The 25,705-nt window shown below is 42.3% G+C and overlaps 1 protein-coding gene across 1 annotated transcript; it reads right to left on the bottom strand.

Moving 5' to 3' along the window:
- Positions 1 to 9,055: 9,055 nt before the first annotated feature.
- Positions 9,056 to 21,786, bottom strand: barx2 (BARX homeobox 2). Its single transcript, XM_071917412.2, has 4 exons — positions 21,382 to 21,786; positions 14,790 to 15,105; positions 11,614 to 11,698; positions 9,056 to 11,020 (listed from the first exon to the last, which is right to left on the bottom strand). The coding sequence occupies exons 1-4, from the start codon at positions 21,566 to 21,568 to the stop codon at positions 10,715 to 10,717; spliced, it is 894 nt and encodes a 297-aa protein (XP_071773513.1). The 5' UTR covers positions 21,569 to 21,786; the 3' UTR covers positions 9,056 to 10,714.
- Positions 21,787 to 25,705: the final 3,919 nt, after the last annotated feature.

Here is a 25,705-nt window from a genome sequence, read left to right on the forward strand (position 1 = left end):
AACAGTATCTTGTGTAAAACACTTGCTTGGAAATTGTTTCTGAAATTAGAATGCAATTAAACACTGCAGTCAGTTTAGTTTTTTTCTGTGTCATATATGAGTTTCATCTCATTCTAAATAAGCTTTAACTGTTGGTAGCCCCCTCTCCCTCACAATGAAGTCATCATATAACACCAACAATGAAAGTATTTGCAATAACCAATCACACATATTGGCGTGACTCTGTGTTTAGCACTGTCGCCTCAAAGCAAGAAGCACCCACGTTGCTTTGTGTGGGTTTCCTTTGGGTGCTCATTCCAAAGACATGCAAGTCAGGTGGATTGGAGACTCAAATTGTGAATGTGAATGAGTGTCTGTCTATCTGTGTTTGCCCCGCAATGGATTGGCGACCTGTCCAGGGTTTCTCCCCACCTTCTGCATGCATGCTGCAATGCATGCTGGGATGTGCCCCACTTCCCCACGATCCTGAAAAGGATTAAGCAGGTAGATAAAATGAATAATCACTCATTTAGTCATGAGCCATGGAATCCTAAAGTTCACCGTAGCTAATCACAGCCCAATACTGTACTACTGACTGAATTTTAGGCCGTATGGGTGACATGAGCTGCAACAGTACACAGCATGGGTTAATGCTAAAAGACAGACTAACATCAGAGAAAAAAAATAATAATAGTGGTATTGTCCTGGAAACGTGTTATGCATTGTCAAAGAACACATTTCTTTCAATATGCCTTTCCTTTTGGCACCCGCTGACATGATGTCAAAGTCTGTCTTTTTGTCAATTCACACACACACCACACACACACTCACACACACACACATTCTAAGACAAAAACACACCTATCTATCTCTCTTCCATCTGCCATGCCCTCGTGTTTCATCACCTTTAAGTGCTTATGAAATTATCCACATCATCAGCCAGCAATGCCGCTTGTGCAGCCAGTCCTCCAGGCTAAGAGCGCTCACCTTGTCAGGGCCAAGGACAGAGATATCAGCACCGCAGCCACCGCCACCTCCTCATCCTCTCCTCCTCCCCTCCTTCTCCTGCTCTTCCTACTCCAGTGCGTGGGTGTGTGTGTGTGTGTGTGTGTGTGTGTCCGTGTGTGTGACTAAGTGTGTATGTGTTTCAGCCTGTGCATACACCCTGAGTACAGGGCACTGTGCCAGACTCAGGGAGATAACATCTTGAAGGAAACATTACAGTATTGCATACTCCATTCAAATTACTCATATGTTTATAGCAACCAGCGCCACAACAGGTGGAGAGGGATGAACCTCTGGCGGGGCTGGCAGGTCTTGCTCTTCATGGAGCGCTGCTTTCTGATGGTTATGACAGCAGTTCAAGAGGAACTGACTCACTTGAGTGTGTCCCGCGCTGCGTTCGGAAATAAAGGAGGTTTTGTCTGCAGCAGGGCAAGGAGTGAAAGATATACAATATACATGTGCTGAAATGTATGCCGTCTCATATTAGCTAAATACATTTTGCAAACAACAGTCATTATCATTTGGTGTCACAACATGCATTTTGTCATACTGGAATTTGAATCCGTCATGCGTTGCCTGATGTTGAGGCAACTTGATATACAGTACAATTTTTTTTGTGGAGGCCTTATATTTTCCTCATATCTAACTCGAAGCAGCTGCACTTTAATACAGTTTGCAATAACTTTCTAGCTGAAACTAAACCTTATAAAACAAAATTGCATTTTAATGGTTTCTTTGTGTCTTTTCCTTCTCACCTCTGACTCTTGTCAGATAGTGGAATATGGCAGTGTGAATTACTCCTATCACGGGACTCATTAAAACAACTGAGAGCTAGTCATTTTGCTGATGGTGCCACAGCATTCACCACACAAGCCAAGGGTCCCCTAAAAGTATATGAGGCGGGTAATTGTAGAGATCAGGAGTAGCCTACAGTCAAACATGGTATAACATTAAAAAGTTCTTTTTTTTTACCACAAAAGCCCAAAGTGTCAACCACTTTCTGTGATTTGTAATTCACATGTGTCATTTATGGCAATCATGGAGTAATATGTGGTTGAGCTTTGCTGGGACATGTGAATAATGCACAGATGAGTCACACATGCATCTGCCTCACCTGCATCAGCTTGTATATGTGCTTTGGGCATAAGCATAATTGTTTCAGTGGCTAAACTATGCATGCAGAAGGAACTACACAATCGCACAGGGCATTTATTGGGGAGTTGTTTTGTTTGTGAGCTGAGGTGTTGCATATCCTCACATGCACCTCATTTCAATGGGAGTAGACAAACTATCTTGTTGTGAAAATGTTAATATAACTAATTATTAAAATACAAACATAACAGTACAATTAAAAAAAGGTCTGTTTATTCCTGTGGCAGCACCACACATTGGATTCAGTAAGAGCTAGCAAAGCATACCAGCCTGGGAACTGTCAATCATCCTGTTAGCCCCGCCCCTGTGGCTGACGGCTGACCCCTGGCTGCTCCCTGACATCAGCCCAGGCAGTAAAGAGCAGAGCCCCCTCGCAGAATCACTGACATGCTCCTCTGTCAGAGCAGTTGACAGAGGAGAAGCTAAACATGTTGAGAAAATAGAAGCTCCTCACAGCTTGCCAATCACCAGTATCCATCCTCGGCTTTTTTCTCTCTCTCATTTTTCCCAGTGGAAATATTTCAAGAAAGGACACATCGCTCACCTGAGCACATTACCTGCCTGCTGGCCCAACACAACACAGTTTAACTGACGTTAAATCCTTCTATACACACACCTTTCCCCATGGAAAGAGGGTGTAAGTGTCCACCGCTCGCAAAAAGGAAAGTCTGTCCTGTCAGCACAGGAAAGTGTCCTAGAACAGCAGGTATGGATTTGTGTCAGAAAAAAAAAGAAGAATAGTCTCATTCAAAGTAATTTTGACAAGGAGGAAACAGGTTCTTCGGGGAAGTTTTCTTTGCGCTCTCTGAGAAGAGCAAACACAAGCTGATCAGAAAGTGTCTGAATGTAAATAGAGAACGCTGATTGTCTGTGGGAGAAGGCAAGTCTTCGTCAAATTACAGAAACATACACACATGCACACATAAACAGAGACACACATGCACACACACACTCTTCCTCTCGGATCAGCAACACATTTTATTTCAATTGGGCACAGTCCTATGAAATGGGCTTTCAACAAATACGTAATTGCTCAGCCATCCTGCCACTCGGTTGATCCCGCATTACACAGTCGGCAGTATTGCACTTTTTCCCCTTCTCCCTCCGACATTTCCTTGGCTTTGAACGCGGCTTCCTTTATAAACTCAAGTCGCAGTGTAAAATGTGGATTACAAGCCTATTGAGCTCCGTTTTTCATGTAGCCTAAATTAAGTGCATTAGGAGCTGTTCTTTACCATTAGGGAAAACCCTGAGTGAAAGCCTGGCAGAGGGGGGAGGGAAGTGTGAAGGAGAGGCAGAGAATGGAGTGGGGAAAGAGAAGTGAAGGAAGGAAGGTTTGTGAGCGAGACCCCTGTCCGCTGCTGTGCGAGGAGGGGAAATGGGTGAAATATTTTACTCAAGTTAAAATACTGCTTTTTTTAATTCTTGTCTAGAAGAAACATTTGCAAGTAAAAGTAATAAAATATCGAAGCAGAAGTAAAAGTAGGCCTACAGACTTTTAAAGATACTTAAAGGAGAAGCATTCTCCAAAAAAAAAAATTAAAAAACATCTACCAAAACACAGTAAGTAGCGTACTTATAATTAACAACTTTCTGCCTCATCGGGGAAGTTTGTGAGCCAAACCTCTGTCAATATACAGCATGTTGGCAGCTTTGAATTTGCAAAGCCACTGCTGCTAGCGGTAAACTTTCACCCATGGAAGCCATGTCTCTTATGTTATCTGATGCTTCTTTCCTGAAAGGGCTTGATTTGTTACTGTAAAGAGGAGGGAGGGAGGGAGGGAGGGAGGGAGGGAGGGAGACCACCATAAAATCCCCTGTCTAAAATGGCAAATGAGAGTATATCTCCCAAAGGCCAGACCAGGTCACGGCAGAAAAAAAAAAAAAGAACTGCCGGCTTTGCTGGATTTTGTATGGATGACTCCCATGTACTCAGCTGTGCCGGAGAATGAGTTATGATCACAGTGAGAAACTCTGACAGCACCCACCACCCACATGGCCCACGCCACTGTCTCGCTTTAACTGTTATTTTTCTATAACTATACATTAATCCACCCAGCTGGGACTGCTTGTTTGAATTTTGTGATAAATATAGTGTTTTCTGGCTGGCTCTCCTCAAAGTATACTTAAAATTGTAAAACTTGTGCACGAGTTTCCAAGTTCACTTCTTTGCGTGCACCTTTATTCTTATATTTTCTTCTTTTCTTTCTGGTATTTAACATTTTTAGTAAGAATTAACACCAGTCTAAGACTTTTTGGTCTCGCTTTCGACATCTCTTGAGGCGAGACATTTGTAACAGGCCGTTATCAGTCTAGGGGGTGAGTCATTATCGACATGGATAACCGGGGAGGTCCGGGGGTGCGGGGGAGTCGGCAGCGGTTTGGACGAAGCAGCAGACGGTAGCTCCTGGGTAAAACACAACTGACAGGTCTATTACCGCCCGTCTCCTCAGCGGGCGGATATATACCCCTGAGCCAGTGATCATGACTTCCATAACAAGCCCTTTAATATCCCTGCAGCAAAAACAAGCATGCAGACACACACATACACACACACACACACACATAGTTGATTTATGAGCTTGAGAGCCTGGAGGTGGGAGGCAGTGTCGTCGTCTCCCAGACATGTTGACCAGAGCATGAGCTAGGGAAAGAAGACAGGGAGGCGGACAGCACTGTAATTAACACAGTAAATACATTAGACTAAAAGACTGAGATTATTATTTGGGCCCTTCGTCCTATCAAAGCATCTGTGTTACGACAGCATGGTCAGCATGGATGAAAGAAGATGATTGTGTAAATGAGAGGAAGCCATTCAAGGACAATCAAATTCATTAGGTCCTGGAAACACATCAGTGCTTCTTAGAGTTGTTGAGATTTGTGAGTTTGAGGTTCAGATGCTGATTGTGAAAATCATTAAACAAAACTGAATGGAAAGTGGCCAATTTTTAAGCTCGCCACGAGGTGGAGCGCTTCTATATGTTGGTTTGTCCGCATTTGGGAGAAAATGTTCATTGACTTCCATTTACTTTGGATGCTCATTCACTTCACTGATTTGTATCTGGTGCTTGATCTTTGTAATGAATCATGGGTAGTCTTGCGTAGGAAATTGTGTTGTTGGGAAACAGGTTGGGGTTGTTGCCTTTTTGAAAAAAGAGAGGGAATTAGTTTGCCTTTTACTGTAAGTTTCAGTCAGCTATATCTTGCTGCATTTTTTTCAGGGGTATTCTTAGAAACTAACTGCTCCTTTTATGGCAATTTTCCAGTGAATTTGCATCAGGAAATTGCTTTTTCTGTTCTCAATTACTGCAATTAGTGTTGATTGATCTGTCTTGGTTGATCAATAGGATTTCCTTATGTGAAAAATACCATACGCTTTTCTGAATACAAGGTTAGTTTTTAATAGTAGCCTTAGCTAAACAGGAATCTCGAAACATATAGCTTTTCCAGTTTAAAATATAACTTTTTATTACAAAAAAAGAGAACAAATGATACATTTTGCATGACATTCATGATGCATGAATGGATGAGTTCCTCAGTCAACTATAAATCATACTCTAATTAACTCATTGGTCTTGTTGGCTGAGTGGACTGTGGCAATACAAAATATTTTGCTGAGCGTTGGATTTGCAGATTGATCAATGATCAATTGAGCAATGTAGCTGACAACATGCGCAAATCAACTCTGACATTCTAAAAGTTAAAAACTAAAGTGAGGCTACATTGTACACAAAGAAGATAGATCTTAGTTGTGTTCATTTTATTACTTCTACACTTTCAAACACAGAAGAGTGGAACAGAGCTGACAATGAGATCCCTAAGCATTCAACATCAGAATCAAAACACACTTTACTCACCAAAACAGTGAATGTACTGGAATTGTCCTTGTTGCCTTAGTGCTCAATATACAGTAGTGATACATTTGTAAATTGAAATTCTAGCTCTGGGGAAAATGTTTCTCTACTTTCTGGTGTCTCTCTCCATTTGTTCATTTGTTTGTTGGCCTGCTTCTTTCTTTCTTTCTTTCTTTCTTTCTTTCTTTCTTTCTTTCTTTTCTAAAGGGAATTTGTCTTTTGACACTAGCACCATCTAACTGTCCTCCATTGACTGTTTAGTCTCCCCCAGTGTTCATGCAGTTCACACTAATATACGTTCAGGGTGAAGATTGTTTTCCTGTTTATAATTGTTTATGGCTATGGTTGTTTATGATTCTGTTTATAAAAGCCTATGTTTATGATTACATCTAGGTTCTTGTTTTCTTAAATGCAGCTTTAAAAAGCAAATTATCTGATTCTACTTTTCATTACTATTGATGTTGCAGATTGCTGGAAATTGTAAATGGACAGTTGATATATTGCTGTCACATTGGTCAGCTTCACAGACCGAACAAGTGGTGAGCTTGAAACAAATGGAAATATACAACTAAAGCAAAATATTGCTTTAATGCATATCTTGCACAATATGTGAGTCTCAGCAACAGCTACACTAAGCCACATGTCTTGTGCATGCACTTCATGAATGGAGGTGACTCTGGTTCTGATGCCATTCCTGATGACGACCGCTTCTCTTCCACTGTAAGAAGACAACGGGGAGCATTGTGCGTGTTGCAGAAAGCATCTGCCTTTATTGACTTTGGTAAGCCCTGCTGTAGCTCCTGCGCTTGACGTTTAGAAATGACTTCCCCCTGTCATAACACACATGAGGGTGACACACACTGAGCTGCCCCCCCCCCCCCCCCCCGACTCAAATCAGTCCGGGCTAATTGCTGGAGCGTACGCTAAGCTGACAGGTGAAGGTGCGCGATGGATGTCTTAGTGGGTGGGGGGGAAAGGGGGCCGGCTAGGGTTGACACCACTCCACTCCCGTGACCCGCATCTGAACTTGGACCTGTGAGAAAATTACAGACTCTCCAATTAGGCCGCCAGTGTCTTACCGCAGGGCTGTTTCTGGAAGTCTTCCTTACCTCGCCACACAACAATTAGCCTAGAGCAGCTCACTGCAGCCTGTGGAGACTTGCACAGTGCAGCTCCTTTGGTATCTACAGGCCTGCCTGCCTGCCAGCCAGAAGACTCTGTTTTCACAAGGATATTTAATAGGGAAACGTTCGCCCTCATTCCCTGCAATTAAAGCAGATACACTGTACCTGCTCCAAAAGCTTTTGTTGTTTTAGCCGTCATTTAACCAGGTGGCTGGGCTGACTCACTGCTCATTCTACATAAGCCTGGCAAGTGGCAGGGCAAATTCAGAATAATCAAACTTAAATGCATGCCAAACAAATGACTCTATGACCACGATCATTAGGGTAAATCCTCATAGTCTTTATTAACGTTGTGTTCCCAGTGGCTGTAACCAGGTAGATGACAGATCCAAAGTGAGTTATTTTATTTAATTTGGGCAAACGCGTACCATGCAAGGGTCACGACTAAAACAATGGCACTGAAAGCATTTCATTGTTTGGCTCCAGTTGTAGGAACCCAGACACTTATTCATGGCGTATTTTACACCCCATGTTTCGTCCAATGCAAACAGTATTTGTTTCTCTGACAACACTCATTAAGGTCGACGGTAAGATTGACTACATGCTGACCCCAGTTCCAACAATATTGAACTCATTATGCCTTTATTATTGTGACTTAAATAAAGCAAAGGGTTGTTTATTAATATATGCCTTTCTCTAAAATATGATCTATTATTATTTTTGACAGTACTTCTTAATGGGCCTTCATTTTGATACATAATTTGCAAAGATGCCATACCATTTAGTGTGTATTGTACTGGAGAGAGAAGAGAAGAGAAGAGAAGAGAAGAGAAGAGAAGAGAAGAGAAGAGAAGAGAAGAGAAGAGAAGAGAAGAGAATTTTTTTTTTTAACATTGTATGTGATAGAAGTTTACTACAGTAAAAACAATGTATCGTTATGCTCGGATAGAGCAAGAATGCTATGTATGAAACGATTCTAATCAGCAAGTATAACCAACATGGCTGCTTGGCAGGCAACATTAAAAATATATCACATCTGTGACATCTATATTCGTAGTGAACCACACTGATTTTTGATACTCTGTTTTGTATCCACTGCCGAATATTGATCCCTGGGTATGTTTTCTATGTAAAAAAAAAAAAAAAAAAACACAAAAAAACATTTAGTCTCCCAATTGTAAATCTCTTTCACCTTGACCTTTGCCAGACATAAAAAGTGCCGAATGCATTCCCTGAGATTGAAAAATGACTCCTAACAAGGCTCGACTGCACTTCCAAGAACAGCGTGGGGGCTTCTGCTTTTGAATGCTCACACATACAAAGCATGCTCAGAATGTTTACACAAGGCGTTAGAGCACAGTGCACTTCACTCAGTGCTAACCTGCACTGTTTGCTTTAGAAATCATCCGTGTCCGGTATCAGGCACTAAAAATACACTTTAGACTGTTACTCACTCGCTCAGGGTCACAGAAGAGTCTTTAGGTGCACTAAAGGCCAGCTTGTTTGCTGTAAAGATAAAGATGATAAATGTCACAACATGGAGTGCCTAAATGCTTTGTTCTCTTGAACGCGATTTATGGCAAACTTTTCAAAAGGATAATACATCTTCAAATGCTTCCTCTGTAATGTAACTGCCTGAACTCCTCCAACCTGCCGGCGCTACTGTAATTGTGTTTGATTTAAACACGCTTTGCATAAAGTGACAGAACGACTGTGAGGATGTCTAATATTATTCAGTTTTACCTGAGTAAACAGGGTGGAGGACTAAATATAATGTCACAACACACTTCATCCATAATTTATTTCTGTTGTTGTGAACTATGTGTGAAAGGATCCTGCAGCTCAAATGTATTGAGATGAAACTGATCAAGCGTGGTTATTAATTATAGTATTACTACAGCACATACATTTTCATTGTAACTTTAATTTGCTGTTGAACTTTTTACATAAAAAAAAACAACACTGAGCATGCAGAAATAGTCCTAAACTTTTTGCTTAGTGTTCGCTTGCATGCAACACACTGCAGTGATGCGTGAAGTTTCATCAGAGAACAATGCCTTTGAAACTTTAGCTTTGATTGAGGGCTAAGAATATAAAACAGGACCTACAACTTTTACGTATCGGCACTTTGAGCAATCATGTGGTAATAATCCCAAGTGAAATGAAAATGATTGCCATTTTATTAAGTGTATTTAAATACATAAAACACACACACGTGTATATGGTAAAAATGGTTTTACACAAACCTAAAAAAACAGCAAACAAGCTTACCAAACAAGCATTATTTACATCAGAAAAATACTGCACTTTTCATATGAAACAATAACAAATACAAATAGATCTGTATAATTCAAAAAGTCAAACTCTTTAAAATTACAAATCTTTGAAAAGAAACAACTCGAGTTGGAAGTGTAAAGTGAAAGCACTGACAGGCGGCTGAAGACAGTTTTATGTTAATGCAAGTCTAACGTACTGATGTGGGGCCAGTCATGCAAGGCCTGCGGGCTGAAAACATCTCTAAGATTTTTAAATGTTCAGCAGTTGCCCTGTATCTTTGGCACAAGCTATGATTTATTCCCTCTGAGAATCTCTGACAGCTTAAGAGTCTTAGACGCCTCGTGGCAGTAGAGTCATTCTGACTCCCTTGGAAAAAAAAAAGAAAAGATCCGGGACGGGTTTAACATTATACATACAAACTATTTTAATCCAATTAAAAACAACAATTGAAAATAAGGTTTTACATATATATCCTAAAGACCATATATTTTATACTTTATACAGATTTCTACAGTATGATACAGTGCATGGCTTGGCAGAAATATTGATTTTCAGATTGAAAAAAAAAAGAAAAAGAAAACTACTGATCAAATGAATGAACAGATAAATGTCTTAAAGCTGTATAGAAGAATTGCAATGTAGAGTGTGGAACTGTTCTTTACCAAACATTACAGCTTTGTCTCCGAAAACAGCACTTGTAATCAAAAACGATGTGAGACACTGTAAAAAATATACTTGTATTTAGATAGTTATTTCATCAACACTTTAAAAGCTTTCCTCTGAGACCAACAAGGCACTGTGGCCATTTAATAATATATTTTTTTGGCAGAGAAGTGATTTATATACATAGGTACACTATAGTAAGGCAAATTTTCAGATTTTGGCACATGCACTATGTGAGGCAGGTCTTGGGATGGAGACGTGTCAAAACTGATCTCCTATGGTTGTGACACACAATAATAATAAAAATGCTGTACTACATATTACTCTGTTGTGAGTATTGAGCCTAGCTACTGGCCTGCTTAGATTTGTTTGGTTTACACACTCTTTGGCTAGGGATCTCCTCAAATATAGTTTCTAAAGGCCAAATCATCACCAGTGCAAACAGTGTCTATGCATGTTAGCTCTTTGCATTGTACATTTCCCAGTATAAGAAAAATAACGGGTTACATTAAGTACAGTTTGGGTGTCACCAATATGTTTCCAGTCAAATCCCAAAAGCAAATGGCTCTAAACACCAGACAGGCTTTTTTTTACAGTGATCCTGAGGCACTATTTGTCTGTTTTCAGGTCGGCATTAGTCTTTGGCGGTTTCGTTCCTGCTTAGCTGGCTGCGTGAGTCTCTGACTGCATCGGGAGTGGCAGCTCTCGCTTGGATCCCTCCGCCGCCGCAGCTGCATTGTGGGTTTCCGTAGCTGCGGTCGGGACTGTACTGAGGTCCTGCGGTTCCAGCTGAGACGCCTCTCCTCCGTGGGCCAGCGCCGCTTCCTCGGCCGCCCTCCTCATCCTGTCCTCCTCCTCCAGCTTCATCCTCCTCTCCTCCGCCTCGATCTCCTCTGTGGTGGGAATGGAGTTCTTCTTGGGTCTCCCCTTGGGCTTAGTGGGCGCCTCGTGACCTCCTTTCAGCACCTGGAGGAGCGGACGCACATACAGTCTCAGTGGACCCGTCTAGTGATAAATGGCAGCAGCAGTCAAAGGCAGCGCTGGTTATTATAGTAATTAAGAGAAGACATATTGCTCCTGGCTGCCCCTTTTGCACTCATTTATCTTTAGAGTTAACGATTTGAGGTCGTTTTTTTGTTCTCTGAGTTGTTGACCCTGCTACAAAAGCGTTTGCTCTCGCTGTCGTCATCATCAGTCAAACCCCACACCACACTTTGCCTCCCACACCCTCTCTTCCTGCCTTTCTGCCACATGCATTGCCTATTTTACATTAACATTTTAGGCATTTAGCTGACCTCTTATCTAGAGTGATTTACACTTAGTGCAACAGTAAAGTTTTCCTAGGTTACCAACATTACAAGCAACTGCAAGCAGTGCAAGGAAGCCATAGTGCCCAAAGGATAAAAAAAAAAATATTCCTGTGTGCCCAGAATTTTCCAGTATGATATAAAAATGATAAGCAAAGAAATCAGAGCCAGGCCGACTATTTTTTTCTCCTCCTTCTTTCCACCCATTATTTTTCCCAGACATGGCAGGCTTTGCCGAGTGCTATCTCTTACCATTTTCTTCCACTTCATACGTCTGTTTTGGTACCATGTCTTCACCTGAAGCTGTGTGAGACCGAGTGACTGGGCCAGGTCTAACCTGCAAAAATCACAGACAACACAGACTACACGTCAGAATGGGATGGCATTTCATATACTTTCTGTGTTAAGGTCCTTCAGCCTATATGTAACATATTATTCATGTTACCCCGTGCTTTCAAGAATGCACGCAACAGTTTGTTTTCTCTCAACACATTTCCCAGAAGAACCAGGTAGAATCAATCCCTGCTTATTTTTTTCCCACTGGCAGGAAAATATAGGAATGATCAGAAAGACGTACTAATTAAACAGTAATCTTGATGTTAAATGTTTTCACTCGCCTGCCAAGTACACAATGTGGTGTTACGCCTGGAGGTTGCCTGTGTAGCAAACCTTGATGTAACAAACCTCTCTTATTACACTTAACTCTTTGTTTTGCATCTCACATCAAAGCTGATTGGCTATTAGCTCAGGGTTTGAGGCTGTCTCAGCCCAGACAGACACTGTACACCTGCGGCTAAGGGAACAGTCTTTTGAAACATCTGTACCGAGGTCAGTAATCCAATCACAGCATTTGTAGCTGGATGATTGGGGCTGTTACAGAGTATTCTGAATGCATCCACCACATGTGCTGATCCATGACTAATAGGGCTATTGGTTGGCGTGTAATGTGATACCTCAGGAAGGGACAGATAAATGAACGGGGGATCCATTTGTAGAGGAAAAGGGGGGGTTATCAGGTTTTTGAAATGAGATTTCCTCCACTCTTCTCCCTTCAAAGTCTCTCACAGTCAGATGATTGGATTCTCAACCCCCCTCAGCCAACAGAAGGAACTGACTCTCATTTGATGGTGAAAGGGGAGGCAAGGCAGACAGAGAAAAATAGAGCAGGAGAGAGGCCAGAATCGACCACAATCGAAAAAACAGAGCAATAACAAATCCCTCTGATTGAAGGTATAGTCTACAAAGCCTTATACCCTACACAAAGGGCTGTGTGTGTGTGTGTGTGTGTGTGTGTGTGTGTGTGTGTGTGTGTGTGTGTGTGTGTGTGTGTGTGTGCATGTGTGCGTGCGTGTGTCCACTGTACTTTCAAAAAACACTCTATGGCAGAAATACAGGCAATCAAGTTGTCAATCACACTTCACTATCTCAAGTGCCCCTGTCTATAGCAGTGCAAGGACTGGAGGCAAGGAAAAGTAATTGCAAAAGAGGAAAACACCCCAGTTATTTATGGTCATTAGCTCTCTATGGCGAGAAACCACACACTTACAGCAATAGCGGCAGTGTATGAGCTACTTCCCTCTAGGCTACTGCAAGACCTCCATTTTGTTGCATTCTCACACCTATCATGAGGGAATTTTGGGTGTAGCTGAATACCTTTTAATAATAATGATGATGATGATGATGATTATGGCGCTGATTATTATAATTGAAAATGATATAAAAATCATTATTGCTTGACAATATAAATAATCAAAAAGTCTTAGTGGTGGTTTTGTGGGACGTTTTGCTTTTGGTTCCGCCCACCCCCGTGCATCGTCTCGATCCAAGACCGCAGAGCTTCCAAGCCAAGGAAAGGAAGAGAAATCTCAAGTTATCTTTGGATCATAACAAACCAAAGTGGGGAGCACGCCACATCTTTGATGTGGGGGTTTGAAAGGGGATTTTCTCTGTTGATGTTTTTCCGCCAGCTGGGTATTTAATTAGTTCTCAACACAGCGTCAGAATCAGATATTTTGACAGGACACAGTATTTTGGCACCGTCGTCCGTAGGGGTGGTTGGTTTTGATCACTGAGTTGTGCTCCGCCTCAGGGGTTCTGCTTTAAGATGAGGCATGGCACACTGCCATTGGCTTGCAGGGGAGGCCAACGTGTGATATATTTAATATCGCATCGTGGGAGTTTTCTTCCAGGGTGGGATGTAAACAGAATGACAAATAAATTTGGTTTCTTTCAAATATGTTAATGTCTTTAGATCAGATGAGGTGATTACATTCGGCGCAAAGAAGACAGACTACAATATTTGAGGTGTTAATATGTAAATGTGGATATTTGTAAAACTATGTGCCTGTGTAAATGCATGAACATAAAGAGCGTCAGTTATTCTATGTGGATATGGAAAAAAAAATTGAAGATTAAGGGGGTTGGGGAGGGAGTAGAAACATTCAATCTCTACTTGTTGCTGAGGTTCACAAGCTGTTTGGGATTCCTATTGCTCATGTGAAGGAAAGTTTCTGAGGTTTATGTTTCAATATTAATGTGTGTTATAATGGAAATATACCCTGCAGGCCAAATGTAAAAGTGGGGCCTACAATAAAAATGGAAAATATGTTATAACCTCATGTCAGGTCCCAAAAATGACCCACAGAACGGAGCCTAAGACACAGATATTAACATGGATATTACTTCATCTTATTGTACAAAGCTAAATGTATTTTATATACACCTGCACATATATTAAATGATTGGCAATAAATCAATGTAATACATTTCTGTTTGCTTGTGTTGGCCAGTGGCCCTGTTTTCTTGAATGAGGCAGTGTTTCTTTGTTGGGGCTTTTTGCTGTTCGAGAGCTCAGGGTTAAAACGTTACTCTTGTCTCAACTAGAATGCTGAGGTAATGCACTGGCTTAGACAAATTCACATTACATGAGACATTCCCCACAGGATAAATCAATAAATTATGATGTAGGGTGAACCACTGCTTAACAATTGCATTTGGGGGTTTATGTGGGTTTATGTGTGCATGCGTGTGCGTGTGCGTGTGTGTGTGCGTGTGTGTGTGCGTGTGTGTGTGTGTGTGTGTGTGTGTGTGTGTGTGTGTGCATGTGCGTGCACTGTAATTTCAAAAAACACTCTATGCTATCCATTTACCTCCAACAAATACAAACTACAAACTATTTTCACTGCAGTCTGTTTTATTATGCGGTGTACTGTCTCAATTTGTATGCGTATGTGTGTGTGTGTGTGTGTGTGTGTGTGTGTGTGTGTGTGTGTGTGTGTGTGTGTGTGTGTTTATTTGTGTGTTTTCCTGTATTTGAAACAGAAGATGACTTGCAATGCAAAACAACCTTCTTTGAAATTTAACAATAAAGTATAATTGAATCGAATCTAACCAATCATGAGTTCGTGAGTTTCTCAACCACAACTGACCTATCAGGTGTGGAGAGGTACTTCTGCTTCTGGAACTTCTTCTCCAGGCCCATCAGCTGCAGCTCGGTGAAGATGGTGCGGCTGCGGCGCGGCTTCTTCAGGCGGGGGGCGCTGTGCTCCGTTTCCGACTCGCTGCTGATGCTGAGGGGCGTCTGGCTGGGCGAGGGCTCCGACGCCCGCGGGTGCTGCGGGGAGAGCAAGGGCAGGTGCGGCGGGACCCGGCCGGGGGACGAGGGCTGGGCGAGGTGGTGGGGCAGGTTGGGGGGCTGCCGCGTGATGACGGAGAGCAGCGGGTAGGCACGCAGCGAGGAGGAGCCTGGGAGAGAGGAGACGGTGCGTCAGAGGAGAGAAACACAGAGAAATGCCATAAAGATAAGTGGGGGAAGAAAAAGGAGCTAAAGACAAGATGTCCTCCTCCATTACTTGAGGTTTTTAGGAGGTTCTTAGGCCTTATGTGTTTCTCAGTCACCTCGGTTGTACCGTTATCGACCGTCTGTAATTGCTTAGACAGGTTCGTTTTTAATTGCCCTGTTTTTAGTGTGAAAAGTGTTTTGCTTTTGACCTTTTCGATGTAGAGGGGCTGCGATCCCGATGACGCAGGCTGTGTTTTACACCGCTCCTCTGAACCCGTCGAATGAATGATTATTTTTCAGGGGTAGTTAAAGACTAACTTGCTTCCCAACAGAAAACCACATGCACACACTGGACCTGAGAGCACACACACACACACACACACACACACACACGGAATAGGCTGTAATAAATCCAAAAGCTAAATGACCAGCATTCAACTAATAAACTCTCTCTTTCTCTCTCTCTCTCTTTCTCGATCACTCTTATACGCTCACACGGCCATACGGCGGGCGCACACATACACATTCTCGCTCTTTATCAGCGCAGACAGAAGCAGCAAGACGCCAGAATCAATAAAAAGTAACACTTGTCTGGGTGGGGTGGCGGTTGAGGCTAGCGGGGTGTGGGGGGGGGGGACACATGCTGGAGCCAAGATGGGAAGGAAAGAGACGGGGACAGGGGGAGAGGGTGGGGAAGGGGGGGTGGGGGGGGGGGGGGGGGGGCACGCACAGTGAATATAATATCTGCCACAAAAATCCTTACGGCCTCAAATATAAAACCAATCCTGTACCGTAATTTACGACCCTAACCGAGCACGACACAAGAAACTGTAATGCGTGGGCTGATAAGGAGCAGAGGAGAGGACACGGGGGCGTGGGGGGGGGGGGGGGGGGGGAGGAGGGGGATAAAGGGAGTAGCAGAGGAAGATATAGAGGGAGATAAAAGGCAGCAGTGGAGCAGAGAGAGAACATTAGGCTGTCACAAAAGTACGGAGACGCAGCCTGTGTGTTCCTGCATGACTGTGGTAGAGCTGTCTCCTCATCAACTCTACCATACACACACATGCAACTACACACATTCAAAACACACACGTACACACACACACACACACACACACACACACACACCAGACATACAGTCAGACGTTGGCCGTGATATTTCTTATTGCTACTTTTCTGTAATGTTCAGCAGTTGGGGACGTTTGTCGTCTCAAGGCTGGTGAGAAAATAGGTGTCTAAGCACAAATGGGAGGAAGAAGAGGAAGATGATTTGAGGAAGAGGTGGTACGCTCATATCATTCACACACATACACACACACAAACAGTGCGCATGGTAACACAGATACACACACATGCAGCACAACACAACACACAAACAGACAATAAATCCCGGTATTAGTTATGAAGCAGTCTTAAGGAGATTAAGCGCACTTATGTAAGCACACACACACAGGTACAGTAGGCACGCTCGCTCTCTTTCATATACACACACAAACACACACAGAGACACACACACACACACACACACCAGACACTGCCTTGGGCTCATCATGACATCATGGTGAGGCACTGAGCTCATCACTAATCTTCCAACGTGAGACTGCATGAGATTGGCGCTGTTGCAACAGGCCTAGACAAGAAGACTGCTTTCCTTGGAAGTATCCTCTCTCTCTTTTTCCAGTTATCTCTCTCTTAGCCTCTCTTCCTATTTCTAAATTTTGTATTTATGTGCTTTAGCTTTATTGACTTTTCTCTGCTATTGACACATCTTCTGCTTTAATGTGTGCACTCTACAGTATTTATTCAATTGATTATGATATCGGAAGAGCGGGGCAAACGTTAGAAAAACAGGGAAGCTATCCCCCATGTCAGTCCGAATGAAGGACACATCTCAGCTCCTCTTCACGTTTGTCAGGAAATCTCTTGTCAACGAGGAGCTTGAAGTTGTCTCCGCAGTCTTTTGGGCGGTTGTCAAAGAGAGGGGGAGCGAGCGAGAGAGAGAGAGAGAGAGAGAGAGAGAGAGAGGGAGAGGAAGGAGGGAAATGTCAGCCCTCGCAGTGACTTTCCACTGACAGCGAAGCCGTCTTTCTCTCAGCCCAGATCTGACATGTTGTTGACAAGTGCCAGTGTCCTGTCAATAGTCTACAAATAAACTGTTTGAGTAGCAGCGAGCGCGCAACTCGGCCCCATGCAAAAGCACAGTGATACTCTTGATAAGCGCAGTCGGAATGCAGGGACCGGCACAAGTGCTTATGGTAGCCATTACAGAAGACATACCTGCTAAGAATAGATCAAGAAGAGGCCGTTTGTGAAGCATTCCCTTTAATACTAACAGCTTGGTCTATTGATCATGTAGTTGTTGTTACAGAATGACACAATTACAATTAAATTGACCATGCTGTCATTTTTTTAAATTGAAGTAATTGTTATCATAAGTGAAGAAGGGTATTTCCTTTTGATGATTGCATGACATATGACTTTTAAGGGGCCAATGCAGCAACTTTCAGCAGATATATTTCCTGCACCCAGCTGCTGCCTACCATAACATTTGTGCTTCTTCTCCCTCTTTTTTTTTTTCAATGAAATGCTATAAAGGATGACTCATGGCTTAGCTATGACATGCGTACATGAACTTTCGCAGTGTTTTGGGTATAAACCGTGTGGTGACAGCTTGAGAGGTGTTCAATTAGACAGGTCTTAGGTTTTTCTTTTCGGGGGGGAGTTTTTTTTTCTTCACTCGGTCGGCAGCCATGCCGTGCCCTTGGAGTGCAAATCAAACACTGCAGGAGTGGGAAGGGCAACAGGCCACACTGCTTCTTCATCTGTCCCAGCTCATTGCTTTAATTAGAATCGTTCACCTGCGGGACATGGCAGATCAGAGCGGTTTAACACCAGTTCTCGACGTATGGTGGATGGAGGCGTCGAGCGCCTTGTTGTTGAGTTTTGTTGTGGTAGTATTTTCCCATGCGCGCTGACTGACAGGCCCCTCCGATTGAAGCCGTGCACCTATCCAAACGCATTACATTGGCCCTAAGTGTTAACTAAGTATTTAACCTGAAAACTGATCCGTGCAAATTTTCCTGTGGCATCTGAAATCAGCCTGAAGCACAAACTATTTTTATAACTGATTTATAACTGATCCCTTGTCTAGATGGAAAAGCCTGATGATATCGGTTGTGGGGAAACGGTTGGGAGATGACAGGTAGTTGTCAAACATTATCCTTAACTGAAATCGTGCACCCATTTTGTCTAGAATGAGGGTGTGTGTGGGTGTGTGTGTGTGTGTGTGTGTGTGTGTGTGTGTGTGTGTGTGTGTGTGTGTGCGTGCCTACCTGCGTAGTGTGTGCGTATGTGGTTGCATACCTGCATGTGTGTTGACATGGGTGTAATCAACCTCCTCAAGCCAACCTAATACTTAATGGGAGGCTTTATTGTCTGCAGTGGATTAGACTTTAAGATGGGATGAAAACCCTTTTGCTCACTTGGCTTTCTTCTGTAAGCCCTCAGCCCCAGCGAGTACCACACCAGCACCCAGGGGCCCTCGGGGTGCACACACTATTATTTTTTTTTCTTTCTTTTTTTTTCCATTTTTCATCGCGCTGTCAGGTGAGATTACACCACAGTTGATCTTTATCTCTCTCACCTCTTCCAGAAAACGCCACTAAAAGCCCTGCCCTGGGTCCCGCTGAGAGATGGGACTCCAAATGAAATATTGTAACCTGCCATTACGCTGTTCACCGTTCCCCTCAGCAAAGTAATGATCTCCACCGGGTCAGGACTTACTGCTGTAGCTCTGACAGAGAATGGGGGAATAAACTCCATGACGGTCTGTATTCCACTTCAGATAAAATGGTTAAACGGGCTGCAGCAGCGTAATAAAGCTGAGGGATCTTGGAGAGAACAAGAATCATAATAGATGTGTTGGTGCACAATGCAAGATGAGGACCATAATGATATGTTTGAGTGGGACACCAATGGTATATACACAAAACAAACAATTTGTCATCGAGTTGAACCTCTTCAGGCAGCGTTACGGCCTGGCACCACTGTCTTTCAGCGGCCTCCGCTGGTAGCAGAGGGTTATAGCAGCCGCTAGTATAAAGAATGAAGAAGTCAACTTTCACTGGTAGGGGACCATGGGGCCAGTGGCCTCTCTTTGGCCCAGGGCCTGTAAGCCTGCCAGCTTCTATATCAAGCACTAACAGCCATTGATGTTGGGGAATATACTGTGTCTCACACCCCCGCAGCTACAAATAAGTGGTGGGCACAGTGTTCTGATATGCAGGGCGGGTTACTCTATCCATCTGAATAGAGGGGTGCCAAAGCCCAGTCATAGTGCCCTCTAGCACACACCAATCCATATCAGAGGGATGAGGGAATTGCTTCCTCTATTTTTATCCACCCATCGCTGTCATCATCAAATTGCAGCGGCTATTATTTCAGAGTTTAGAGCAATTATCTTAATGGTTACTTGAGTGTGCGGTAGTCTCATGGTTGTTTGGATTCACTGGGTATTACAATTAAGAATCAATCATGGAGCTTTTCTTTCGACAAGAAGAAATGTGCCGTGACAACTGTTTTTTTGTCATACTAATTTGGTGGGTACTTTTCAGCAATTACAACACAGCTAAAGGCTTGTTGTCATGATTGACTGCAAATACATCTATATGTCCATATCTATCTATCTATCTATCTATCTATCTACCTATCTATCTATCTATCTATCTATCTGTTTCTCTCTCTGTATCTATCTATCCCTATATAGATAGAGATATTTAATGATATTAATCTATTCATCTTGCTGAAAGGGAAAATGAAACAAAGTGACTGCTTTATCAAATGCTGCAAATTCTGTTATAAAAAGTGATTAATGTTCAAACCAAATCAACAGAAGGAAACCAACTTTAAAATGAACGTAGCCTAAATCAAACTTTTTTTAAGTTTGCATACTTTCCTTAATCACGATCAATCAATGTACATCAGTGTGCGGTATATCAATGCTTATCAATGTATATCAATGTCTATCAGTGTTTTGTATAGGGTGCCACACCTCACCACATTGTAAATGCCACAGGTCTCTTGTGCATGACTTCTTGGTTACACATATGTCCATATCATATTATAATCAATGAACCCTGGGAGAGGTATTGTGCACTAACAGGATATCATCCATGCTTCAGCAAATGTGCAGCAGCAGCAGCAGCAGCAAAACTCATTAGGGAAGGCCTGTGGGTTTAGCAGGACACCCATATTAATCCCAGTGAATGAGGGCAAATGGACTGGTGGTAAGGCTCTGGTACCCAATGAGTTTGAAAAGGAAGTTTTCCTTTTCGTATTTGTGTTCTACTGTATCTTCATTGACCTTTGTGTGTGATAATGCTGATTTGACAAGTCAAAGTCATTTATCATCTTGCACCCAACAAAAGCCCTGAAGCATCACTCTGAGGATCACTCGCTGTACCGCGTGTGTCTTTCATTTTCAACACAAAACACACAACTGTTGTGATTTATGATGTGGTGCATCTGATAAAGAAGGTTAAGCGGCTGGAGTAATTTTACTAATATTATTTTTTGTGGAAACAGGCACTATTGTATGACGACGGGTTGTCTTTTGAAGTGTTCTTTACAAACGATTAAACTACGTTCTTGCAAATCATCTCACCCAAAAAAGTTGCAAATTTAAGTGACCAAGCTGCTACATTAAGCAAACGATACTTACAATGGGATTGGCATAATTATCACTATAGCGTTATCATTACCATTAAAAGCGTGGCGCGGTTTACTGTTTTACTGTTGGTATGTATGATGGATGATGATTAAAAACGATGAATAAATAACTATAATTACAACTTAATTACTGTACTGAATCGTAACACCACATAAACTTGTCATTACACTGAGATAACCAACCATACACGTCAGTGCAGACCTGTTTTACATTTCACCCTTCTGATATAACGGGTAAGATGTACCTGTGTAAATCATTTCGTAATCTATACATTTCCTTCGTAAACGGAGTGGCCAAAAGTGAACTTGAACATGCTATGTATTTTTCTCAAATACAACTTTCTCATCTTTTACATGCATGAGTAAAAAGAGGAAGAATATAATTGATTTCATGCGTAAAAAGGACCCCCCTCACTTCCCCAATAACAAATCAACGGGGCGGGATATTTACTCTTAAGTCATTTCTATCTGAATAAGTGAAAAAAAACACACAGACTGTAGAGTTTTCTTACCCGAACACGAATGAAGAGGCTTCGGCCGAACGATGAGCGAAGGGCACACCGAGTAGAGAGAAAGTTTCTCGAAGTAATCACAAGTCTCCTTGGAGAGGATCTCGTCAATCATGAAAGTCTTGTAGCGCCGCCTGGCTGCTTTCAGCTGCCCGGGGGAGGAGAGCCTCAACTCGGCTTGACAGTGCATGATCTCTCGCTCTGCGCCGCGCGCTGCTTCGCCGCAACAGTATGCTCGTTCAATGTTATCTAAACTGGTTCAAACTTGAGGAGGCGGCGGCTGTTGGAGTTCATGCGTTTAAATGATTCATTGTCCTTTAAAATAGCCAGAAAGAGAATTTTGCTTTTCCTCAAGTGTCGTGGTGAAGAGCGGTAGCCTTCAAGCTGAGCTGCGCAGAGTGGCACAGTGGTAATGAACTGACTACAATGTGCTCACACCCACTGCTATATAAACCATCCCAGAACACATCTTCACTGCTCGAGCCATCCCTGGACACTCCGGATTGTCAATCTCTCTCTCTCTCTCTCTCTCTCTCTCTCTCTCTCTCTCTCACACACACACACACACACACACACACACACACGCACCCCCCCCCCCCCCCCACACACACACACACACACACAAGCACACATGGCCACCTCCCAAACCAACTCTGCACCACCAAAAACACTTTCTGTCTTTCTTTTGCCCTTTTCTATGATTCTCGCTGATTAGCTGTAAAAGTTGTTAATCTGACTTCAAAAAGTTTATCATATACGCAGGGCCTACGAGCCTACTTGGGTTATTTGTAGAATAAAGAGTAATATCTTTAATATTACTGTTATTATAAGCCTAATGTTATTATTGAAGTTTCAAATCAATTCAAATCAAAACTCAATCAATCTAATAAGGCTCTTTTAATATGAACCTTATTTAACTAATATGAGTTGTATTAACATCGTGCAGTTTATTTGTTTCAAGGGTTTCTTTTGGACTTTCTTCTTATTTTTTCTATTCGTCAGCCATCAGTAATTCATGTTTAACTTCACTGAAAATGTTAGGTTTGCTTTAGATAATGCACGAGTCTCTTCCAGTCTAGGCTATTCTATAAATGTAACCTAAATAATGTTAGACTCACAGTTGTGATAATGCCCAAAACTTTATACACCGTACTTAGGCGAGTAAGAGGCGACGTGGGCTGATTTTTTTTTTTTTTTTTTTTTTTTTAATCTTTTAATTTTATTTGTTTCTTTTATTCTTCAGTCCTTGATTTGGAGGGGGATATGTGGGGGATGGGAATAGCAGATTTCCAGCAACAAATTTCATGTCTTTTCGTATTTTTAAGCCTGTTTTGGTCGAATACATTTCATGACCAAGTAAGACTGAAAGATAAAACGTTGTATATTATTATTATTAGGCTACTACTATTATTATTATTATTATTATTATTATTATTATTATTATTATTATTATTATTATTATCATCATTATTATTAGGCCTATTATTATTTTTTTATTTTTGCGGTTGTTATTGCTGTCAATTTTTCAGTGCTAGTAATAACAACAACAACAATAATAGTAATAATACATTTAGCCTATTAAATCGTCGCTAACTTTAACGAATTAAACGTTGCAACAGCGGACATTCAGCAAAACAACCTAATAGAGGACCAAACAGGCAACATGCGCCTAAAATTCGGTTCAAGTCTTTTTTTCACAAGATTTATTATTAATACACAATTTAATTTATTGCCTACAGTGTTTCCAAATACCTGTCTACCATCTACCCAAAATATCAAAACGACAAAAATGCGGAGTCAAATAGGCTAAATGTTTTCTTTGCGTGAACGGGATTTTCCAACATTTTGATTATTGTTTATAGCGTTTTCTCTATTACCCCAACGGCTATAGATCAATTAAACTTATAGATAAATCAGAGTCTAAAATGTAATCGTGCGTGCTAACTGATAGGCTGTGTATTGCGGCACGAGGGAGACATGACTGTTGCCTCATTGAAAACAACACATCCTAAACGAAATAGCATGCAAAACAAACTGAAACATATAACAAATTGCCTATAATCCTTCTTTCAAGTCCATTTCCAAATCCAAGTTCTGATAAGTATTGTTTGAACAGAAGCTCCAGTAGCCTAATGCGTCTATTCCCATTTGCAAACAATCAAATGTAGGCGAAATTTTTTTTTTTCCAGAACGTCTGTCTGAAATCAAATAATAGGCTACAGGATAAATGTTCGGTGTCTGTCATCAGTCATTTTGGCTACAGGCTGATGAGGCTGAATGTTAATGTGAGGAATCACTGACACACCAACTGACATGTTTAATTCCCTTGATGTCAGACTGAATCTTTCCACATGCTTTTCCACGAGAGGTCTACTTTTTTTTTTTATTCAATAGGCTTTTGTTCTTCTCTAAATCTGCTTTTTGAAATGACCAATACTAAAGCCTGTAACATTCTCCTTGGGCGGACATATATTTTTGGAAGATGGGGAAGGGAAGGAAGAGAAGTAACAGTTTCCGACATGTTTCCAATAATTGACTTGTACAGTCTTTTACCTAAAATGTCTGTGTGGGGGCGAATCATCTCTGTGAGAGCCCAGCAGGAAACCTCAGAGGATAGTGTCAAGTTTACACTTTGAAATGTCGGTGGCCTGTGGAGAAACGATTACCATCTTCCCAAGCACTGGAAATAAATATAACTCGCTGGCGGCCTGTGCCTCCGTAGATTACAGTCGCCGTGTTCAAAGTGTGAAGGATTATGAAGGAGGAAATATGGGAGCTCTGCATGGGAAAGCTCGGGTTCTTTTGGGGGGTTTGATGGCTTGATCAAAGGGGGAAGATGAGAACAACTGCTGCTGCGAGGCTGCCGCAGTCTGCGGAGCACATTTTACATTTTGAGGGGTGGGGTACGGAGCGGAGGGGTGGGGTACGGGGCGGAGGGGTGGGGAGCGAGGCCGCTGCAAAAAGTATCCATGTTAACAAGTCATTTGAACCTTAAAGGCTTGTTTTTCTTACTTCTTTCTTTCTTATGAGATGAGATGATTTCACTGCAAATCATCTTGCACCCACCTTTTGAATAAAAGGTAATTTTCTATTTATTTGTTGTTTTTTAAATTTCAAGATAGTGACACTTGTTTGTAGGAAATTTAGTTAACGAGTGAAACTGCATTGGGAATAATGAGGAACAATAGCCTACTAGTGATGTGCTCGCCTTCATCAAGCCCACTAATATGTGACATTATTTTAGCCCACTGGAAAAGGTTTTCACCTGTTTTAAGAAAATCAACAAGATTTTCTGACTGAATGTGAAACTAGAGAGGGACATCTTTTGCAGTGGATACCGTGGCACCAATGAACCCGGCAACCTGAGTGGCGCAAAGATCCGGGAATGATGGTTGCAGGCTCTTGTCACTTGTGGCTTGCGGGGCTGCTGGAAGGAAGGGAGGGTCTTTGGTAGTGGATCATTTCAGTAGACACGCTTCTATATAAGTCCACACAGCAGCGGCTACTGAGCGGGCCCTCTAATCCGCCCGCTCCAGGGCTGGAGACGCCAGGCAGATCAACCAATTAAAACAGTTATGCCACAGCCAGCGCTGTAATAAGGGCCTTCCTAGTACTGACACAGAACAGAGGATACTCTTCATTAGGGCGACTCGGGAGCATCAGGGCGGAATCTGACACTAGGCATATTACAGGCAAGACAAAGAGCTTAGTGGAGAGGGTGCAAATGCACCTCCACTTTTGGACCCCGGGAGCTTTATTGGGGGATATACTTGTCGATACACCGCGGGAGCCGCTGTTAGAGGCCTAAGCACTTTCGGAAGGGTAGATTATGACCTCAACGAGGACATTAAGGGATTTGATCAGTCACTTTGTTGTAAGCAAGCCCTCAATACGGGCGACACCGGGGCATCGGAGCAAAGACGCTGACTGTAACATGAGAGGTCAGGATCCAAAGTGGTACCAACTTTGGGACGGAACAATAGGCTACTTTTTAAATCATATCTGTAAGGCAACCAAACGTGTGCCAGTCTCAAGCTGGCGTGATGATCTTTTCGATAAAGTGATCTTGGAAAGCAAGACACTGCCTCTGATCCGTTCTGGTGCGCGAGAAAGAAATACAAGAACGATCCCAACATGTCCATTCACTGCATGCAATTAACAGAGCAGAGCGGGCCAAACTGTAAACCCCTGTGACAAACCCATGTAAAGACTTGAAAGCATCCTAAATAGAAAGGTCAAATGTAGGAGCTGATCATGTGGCCCAGTTATATTTAACATCTTAATTGATTCAATAAAAGGATGTGTGTGGCGCCACCTGCAGATTACT

The sequence above is a fragment of the Centroberyx gerrardi genome, chromosome 6 (assembly GCF_048128805.1).
Source record: "Centroberyx gerrardi isolate f3 chromosome 6, fCenGer3.hap1.cur.20231027, whole genome shotgun sequence".
Classification (NCBI taxonomy): domain Eukaryota; kingdom Metazoa; phylum Chordata; class Actinopteri; order Beryciformes; family Berycidae; genus Centroberyx; species Centroberyx gerrardi.

What these genes read in the sequence shown, in the direction of transcription:
- barx2 (XM_071917412.2), bottom strand. Translation starts at nt 21,568, where the DNA reads ATGCACTGTCAAGCCGAGTTGAGGCTCTCCTCCCCCGGGCAGCTGAAA. An exon ending in TACCTCTCCACACCTGATAG is followed by an intron (nt 11,699 to 14,789) that starts GTCAGTTGTGGT and finishes TGATTTTTGCAG; the next exon opens with GTTAGACCTGGCCCAGTCAC. An exon ending in GTATGAAGTGGAAGAAAATG is followed by an intron (nt 11,021 to 11,613) that starts GTAAGAGATAGC and finishes CCGCTCCTCCAG; the next exon opens with GTGCTGAAAGGAGGTCACGA.